The sequence below is a fragment of the Cynara cardunculus genome, assembly GCF_001531365.2.
Source record: "Cynara cardunculus var. scolymus isolate 2C chromosome LG 12, CcrdV1, whole genome shotgun sequence".
NCBI lineage: Eukaryota > Viridiplantae > Streptophyta > Magnoliopsida > Asterales > Asteraceae > Cynara > Cynara cardunculus.
The window spans coordinates 193,261-199,792 of record NC_037539.1 but is presented as its reverse complement, the minus strand read 5'-3'; the positions used below and the strand labels follow the sequence as shown (position 1 = coordinate 199,792).

The 6,532-nt window shown below is 36.4% G+C and overlaps 2 protein-coding genes across 3 annotated transcripts; one reads left to right on the top strand and one right to left on the bottom strand.

Annotated features, from left to right (window-relative positions):
- Window positions 1-477: 477 nt before the first annotated feature.
- Window positions 478-2,088, top strand: LOC112523160 (trihelix transcription factor ASR3). Of its 2 annotated transcripts, XM_025132641.1 has the most exons (3): window positions 480-1,214; window positions 1,392-1,424; window positions 1,666-2,088. In XM_025132641.1, the coding sequence occupies exons 1-3, from the start codon at window positions 572-574 to the stop codon at window positions 1,959-1,961; spliced, it is 972 nt and encodes a 323-aa protein (XP_024988409.1). In that variant the 5' UTR covers window positions 480-571; the 3' UTR covers window positions 1,962-2,088. The 2 variants fall into 2 exon arrangements, with proteins under 2 accessions (XP_024988410.1, XP_024988409.1); XM_025132642.1 differs by lacking the exon at window positions 1,392-1,424 and having other exon boundaries at window positions 478-1,214.
- Window positions 2,089-2,373: 285 nt separating this feature from the next.
- LOC112523530 lies at window positions 2,374-4,916 on the bottom strand. The gene is made up of 2 exons (XM_025133169.1): window positions 4,532-4,916; window positions 2,374-3,360 (listed from the first exon to the last, which is right to left on the bottom strand). Exons 1-2 carry the CDS (start codon window positions 4,793-4,795, stop codon window positions 2,524-2,526), a joined length of 1,101 nt encoding a protein of 366 aa, XP_024988937.1. The 5' UTR covers window positions 4,796-4,916; the 3' UTR covers window positions 2,374-2,523.
- Window positions 4,917-6,532: the final 1,616 nt, after the last annotated feature.

Sequence of the window (6,532 nt, the reverse complement as noted above, 5' to 3'; positions counted from 1 at the left end):
TGTTAAAATAATATACTAGTTTTTTGTTTTTATTTTATTTTTAAAATAAAAAATAACAAGCAACTCCTCCTACATATTTATTAATAATTAATTAATTAATTAATTAATTAATGTCAAGATTAATTAAGATTAGCGAGCTTAATAATAGTTTGAAGTATGGGTGGGGACATTTGAGTGGAGGGGTGCCCTTTTTAGAGATAAGGTTCTTTTCTTTTTCTTTTTCTTTTTCTTTTCTAAGACAAAAAAGTCTATATGTTGTTTTCATTTTTAATACAAAAAATCAATTTAATTTTCCAAAAATAATAATGAATATGTGTGAAATAGAAAAAGAAAGTCATTTTCCACTAATCCTCTCATCAGTCATCCTTAATGATAATACAAATCCCTCTTCATTTCATTTTCCATAAACAAAGAAAATCAAAAACAAAAAAGATGAGATAATAATAGTAATAGGACCCTCCCTTCCCTTCTCTAAACGGACCCCTCCCACCTAAACTAAAACGCCGTTACTCAGTAACCACCTTTCCCGTTAAGTCACGTGCTTCCTTCTCCCATCTCCATCTCCATCTCCATGGCTCTTGAGCGATTGACCCTCGCCCCCGTCCTCCTTGACACCGCCGACCCCCTTCCCAACGGCGCCGAAGATATCAACAAGCCTCCCAGGTTGCCTCGATGGACCAGGCAAGAGCTTCTTGTACTTATACAAGGCAAGAGAGTCGCAGAGAATCGCGTTCGCAGGGGCAGGACCGCCGTTCTTGCCTTCGGCTCATCTCAGGTCGAACCCAAATGGTCCTCTGTCTCCTCTTACTGTAAGCGTCATGGTGTTAACCGGGGTCCCGTTCAGTGCCGGAAAAGATGGAGCAATCTCGCCGGAGATTTCAAGAAGATCAAGGAATGGGAGTCCCAGATCAAAGAGGAAGCTGAATCTTTCTGGCTTATGAGAAATGATTTGAGGCGAGAGAGAAAGTTGCCTGGATTTTTCGATAGAGAAGTGTATGATATACTGGATGGTGGAGGACCCTCTTCTGCCGCCGGAGACAAGTCTTTGGTTCTTTCACTAGCACCATCAAATGATGAGACAGAGAACGAGGCTGTGTTCGATAGTGGGAGGACGGCAGCTGCAGACGATGGTTTGTTTTCTGACGAGGTCTTGGGTACTCCGGAGAAAGATACAGATGCTCCAACTCCAACTCCAACTCCAACTCCGATTTCAGGTGATCAGTTCTCTCTCTTTTCTTTTCTTTTCTTTTTTTGAAAATGTTCAATCTGATTTCTATAAATTTGTCGTTTTTTTCTCTGGAGAGAGAAAAACGAAAAATAAAACTATGTCATATGGTTGGTTGTTGCTAAAAGTGATGATTTTTGTGGATGTTTGAATTGTTAATTTGCAGCGACACATTTTGAGCCATTTTCTCCAGCAGCAGGTATGTTCTCATTTTAAGAATATTCATTCATCCATCCATCCTTGATGATGTTTATTAGCCGTAAAATATGCATCTTTAGCCCATCTCTTTCTTGTTGGAATCAAGATTCATGCTGGTGCTTTGGGTAAATAAGCTATGGTCGTTTATAGAATGTGTATTTTAAAACCAAATCTAATATCAAATCCTACCATTCTATTGTGTTTGGTTAATTTAAAGCAACAAGGCTTCTTTGTTATTGCAGCCACAACACAAGATAAATCAAGTATCCCAAACCCTGAAGAAGCCCATGAGGAAGGAAGGAAGAGGAAGCGGCCAGCCACAGACACAGACACAAACACAAACGAGGTGGAAATGTCTATACAGAATCAATTGATTGAAGCCATGGAAAGAAATGGCAGATTGCTTAGCTCCCAACTTGAAATTCAGAACACCAACTCCCAGCTAGATAGGGAACAACGCAAAGATCATGCAAATAGCCTATTTGCTGTTCTTAATAAGCTTGCAGATGCTATGGTCAGGATTGCAGATAAGTTATAGTCACAGACAGCCACTCATATACCCTTCAATTCTTCTACCGGCTGAGAAATTATTCAGATAAACACTACTCAAATATATTTGTATTATTCCTCCTTTTCTCATTGCTTATAGTATAGGTGTTATACACATAATAAACATGGTTTATGTGATTTTGCATCAATGGTTATATATATATATATATATAGTACTTGAGGCCTTATACCAATAATGATAATAAAAAAGTGGGTTGTTTTCAATTGCTATACATGTTAGATTATGTCCATATTGCGTTTGAGGCCAAGTAATAATAAGAGATGAATGCATTTTGCAACTCCAAGCAATAAATGTTGGTGACATAATCACCTTTCTCAGAGCTGAGTCACCATATTCACATCACCAACCACAGAAAACAAGAAAATCATAACTATTATAATGATAATCTTCCATAAGGAAGCAAGGAAAACAAGTTGCATTTTCTGGTCTAAAAAGAAGAAAAACGGTTGATCCTATGCACCAAAACAAGTTTGAATTTTGCTCCTGTTCTCAGCTTAAAAAGAAGAAGCAACTTTTAATACATGAAACATCAACAAATATTGTCATCTGCCCCCATTTTTGTCCTATATTGACGACGACCTGGCTTCTGAGACCTGGCTTTAGTACAAACAGCATCATCTGCTTCTTCTTGCATCTCTTGGCTAATTTCACCTTCTTGTACCGCTACAGCAGCAATGACAACACCACAGCTTGCTTCAGCTTTGGTGGATGATTGCTTATTATTGTTACATGCTGCTTCATCATCAGCTTTCTTTTTCTTTGGAATAAAAAGTACCGATCTAGGCATCTCGCCAGTTGATTTAACATCTTTTGAATTCTTAACTTGCTCAAGGAAGTCCAAATACGCTTCAGTATTAGCATCATGAGAAAATTCATCAATACTATATTGTGTATACTTTGAAGGATTCAGAATGTAATCTGGAACGCTACCAGATACTTTGGGCAGACCAAAACCCTGTAGTTGGGTGCCATTTGTTAATTCATCATCATTCTTGCAAGTTGAGTCAAACCTGACACGTTTCGCCGGCTTGACCACATCATCATTTTTCCTTTTCAGTATTGACTTGATTCTTATACCATCATCGGATGCTGTGACAGTCGCACAAGGTTCTTCTGCATTTAACATAACTTCATCAATACCCTGAGAAGAAACAGGGTTTTCACCCACTGCATCAATATCTTCTTTCAGCCTAGTGTTTGCAGCATCATGATTTGCTCGAGGATCCCTTTTTACATCATGCAACGAGCTAGGGAGAATGTTATGAGAATTCAAGTAAGGCCCATGATCAGTAACATCCTTCATATATAGGCGATCACCAGCATCCTCCCTTCCTTGCGCCATCTTATCATATGCATCTTCCTCTTCCTATAATGATATATGGGATTCATTAGATTACAAGCATAGACAACAGGCGGCAGAAATAGAAGTACATATAAAGTAACTTGTTTCCCACCCCACTAAATAGCTAAATATGAAAAGATACGAACAACGAAATCATGGTTCTCTACTTGCGTGCTAATTATAGAAACTTCCTTGTTCTTAATAAAATACAGAACAACTTTATCAAATAGGCATTCAATGGGATTAGAATTGCCATCTGCAATTAGTTATCTCGGTCACAGACTTCTCAGCCTACATCATAGTGGGTACAGGAGACCTAAATGCCCGGCACACCACTGAAAAAAATCTTGTGGCATGCAAGATAAGTTACTATGCATTTGCTGGAGCTATTTTCTTTGCCAAGCAACATATGAAATCCAATCCAATCCAATTTTGTGTGCTGCTTTGACCATAAATAGAAATTCTTTTTTCTTTTGGGGGACAGCCAGATGAGAATCAACATATGTAATACAAGGCAATGAGAAAACATAACCTTGTAGTCACGTAACAAATATATGTATCAAAAACCAGGGGGGGGGGGGATAATCGACATGAAACACAGGGAAGACTTTTTCCAGGTCCTTGAATAATCGGCATTCAAAAGATACATATCATATAGTAATGATAAAACCGAGTTGAGATGCATATCATATGGTAATAGAAGCTGAAACCAAGGACAGATAAATGGGTATGTGCTTAAAGAATAAAAGAAACAAACCTTGCAATTAAAAAGGAAAATAAGCATACATACACACACGTGTCACTCATGTCATAAGAATTGAAAAAACGAGGTATCATGAGGAATTTACAGAGTCTCTGCCTAGATTTGCAATCACAGAAATCCAACTTGTACCTTACAGATGAGAATCATGATATAAATCACACAAATTCATCTTGAATATGTATGTATGTATGTATTCAGGCACATTCCAAGTTCAGTAAGATGGCAGTAGTATATAAATCTAGTTGCATATTATTCACTGAAGGCTGCTCAAAAGTGTGTATATTTATCCAATCCTCGGGTACGGGAACAAACAAGTAAAGAAAGAATGAGAAAGAAATCATTTAAGCATAAAATGGTAAATATATTGAATTAATGTAGTAGCATAACGCTGATAATGAAGAAATAAAAAAAAAAAAAAAAAGGAGGTTGGACCTCATTATCAAGAGTAGCATCCAATCCAATGAAAGATCGAATGTCCCATTCATCATCTTGGAGGCGATTTCTTTGGCAGTTAAAGAAATTATTGAAAGAAGAAGAGACAAGGGTTTGGTCATCATCCCTTTTGTCGCCTTTATCACGGTTCCACACTCTCCTTTCGACCTGGGCATCGGTGAGAGACCAGGGTGAAGAAGAAGAAGAAGAAGAAGAAATAGATCCAAATATTTTATCCACCCGATCTTTGAAACTATGATCCATTGAATTTGAAGATGAAGATGAAGATTGCGTGTTTGTGAATTTGAGAAGGAAGCGAAGAATAGGGGGTTTCGTTGGTTTTAATGCAAACAAGGGCACCGCCCCTGCAAATTGCAATGAAAATATTATTAGAAACAAATAATCTTTATATATCTATCTATACTACCTTGCTAGGTGTAAAAAAAAGTTAGAAGCTTTGGTGGGTCGGATTTTAACGATGATATGACTTATACGAAGCGGTCTATTTGAATAAGTGTTTACCGAGTCGTATTATCTTATTTGATGATTATAACTAGGACCAATAATCATACTCTGTAAGAGCAAAGACAAAGACCGAAAGTCTTATCCAGTAAGTGAAAGCGACAAATCTTACCACGTTTAGTTTTTTACTGGCTAAATTGTTGCATACAATATCGTTGCAGCGAACTAAAATCTTACCCGATAAGTAAGTGATAATGTTGAACTTTACCTGTAAACACTAACGTTGAATTTTACCAATGGTTATTGAGTAAACAAACGCTTACGAGCAAGAGTCCCTGTTGTCATCTACCTTAACTGATAACATTGCTCAAATATCACCTCAAGTAACATTTTTGTAAAGGAACAAAACCAAATTTTTGTATAAAAAGCAAAGAAAAAAAACGATACCAGTTAGCAATAGGTACAATCTTAGCATCTAACAATATCATTTGAGTGTACTGCAAAAGTGAAAAGTAAGAAGAATTTGCCTATCATTAAAACACAAAATCTCTAGCAAGAAACTAAATTTAAAAGCTTTTGGTAGATAACCAGAGCAAAGATGTTTCTCCTTTGCAGCCTTCTATGCCTTGGCTCGTAGCTTGTTAAGTTGCTTCTTCCACAATCTGCACCTTTTTCTTTCCTCTTCAAGGTCCTGCAAATTAAGTATTTAAAATAGATGTCCACAATGAAAAGAGCACATTATCCGAAATTGTGGTACGTAGTGACGAAAACACTTCAGCATAAGAATGTGAATCCATTTTCTAAAGCACAAATGATGAAACACGTATTAGAAAATAGAACATAAAACCAAGATTCTTAGGAAGAAATTGAGCAAGTTAGATATAATAATGTTTTACAATCAACTTAAAAGACCTGTATTTGGTTCTACTTTGAATATAAATAGAAAAATCATGCATAAGGCCTCAAACATAAAGCCAAAAGGCCACACAAAATCAAAGGGCATAGTCTTGTGCCTGCATAATCAGAGCATCTTCCTGGTTACTATCCGAAAGATATGTGATTCTTACCTCTATTTATACACACCCCTTCTTCCTCTCTCTCAACCACATTACATGACATGCATCTTTATCTCCATCTCTCGAAATTAGAGACTTTAATTTGTTTTGCAACAAAAATTATATCTTGTTCAGCCATTAATGGAAGGTTGGTGCACCAACAAGTTATAGGAGAAAAGATGATTTAACACAACAACAAAAACAAAAAACAAAAGAAGATATTTAAGAATAATTTGTTAAAAAATATTCTCATCTAAAAAAATGTGAAATTAAGAAATATGCTTTTGTTGCTTTGCCATTTCTTATAAGCAAATAAAAATTTAGTCTCCAAATTTGGATACAGAGCAACAACTTCTTACTAAAATGTGTCATTCTAGATGAGAAACAGAAAAAACAAGTACAATGATATTGGCACTCTACATTGAGTAGTTTACGATAATCATTTCCATGATTTGAAATAATCAAAACTTAAACAAACCTGTGA

Excerpts from the sequence above, each read along its gene's own strand:
- LOC112523530 (XM_025133169.1), bottom strand. The coding sequence starts at position 4,795 with ATGGATCATAGTTTCAAAGATCGGGTGGATAAAATATTTGGATCTATT. Across the intron at positions 3,361-4,531 it reads ATGCTACTCTTGATAATGAG|GAAGAGGAAGATGCATATGA; the intron begins GTCCAACCTCCT and ends ATATCATTATAG.
- LOC112523160 (XM_025132641.1), top strand. The coding sequence starts at position 572 with ATGGCTCTTGAGCGATTGACCCTCGCCCCCGTCCTCCTTGACACCGCC. Across the intron at positions 1,215-1,391 it reads AACTCCAACTCCGATTTCAG|CGACACATTTTGAGCCATTT; the intron begins GTGATCAGTTCT and ends GTTAATTTGCAG. Across the intron at positions 1,425-1,665 it reads GCCATTTTCTCCAGCAGCAG|CCACAACACAAGATAAATCA; the intron begins GTATGTTCTCAT and ends TTGTTATTGCAG.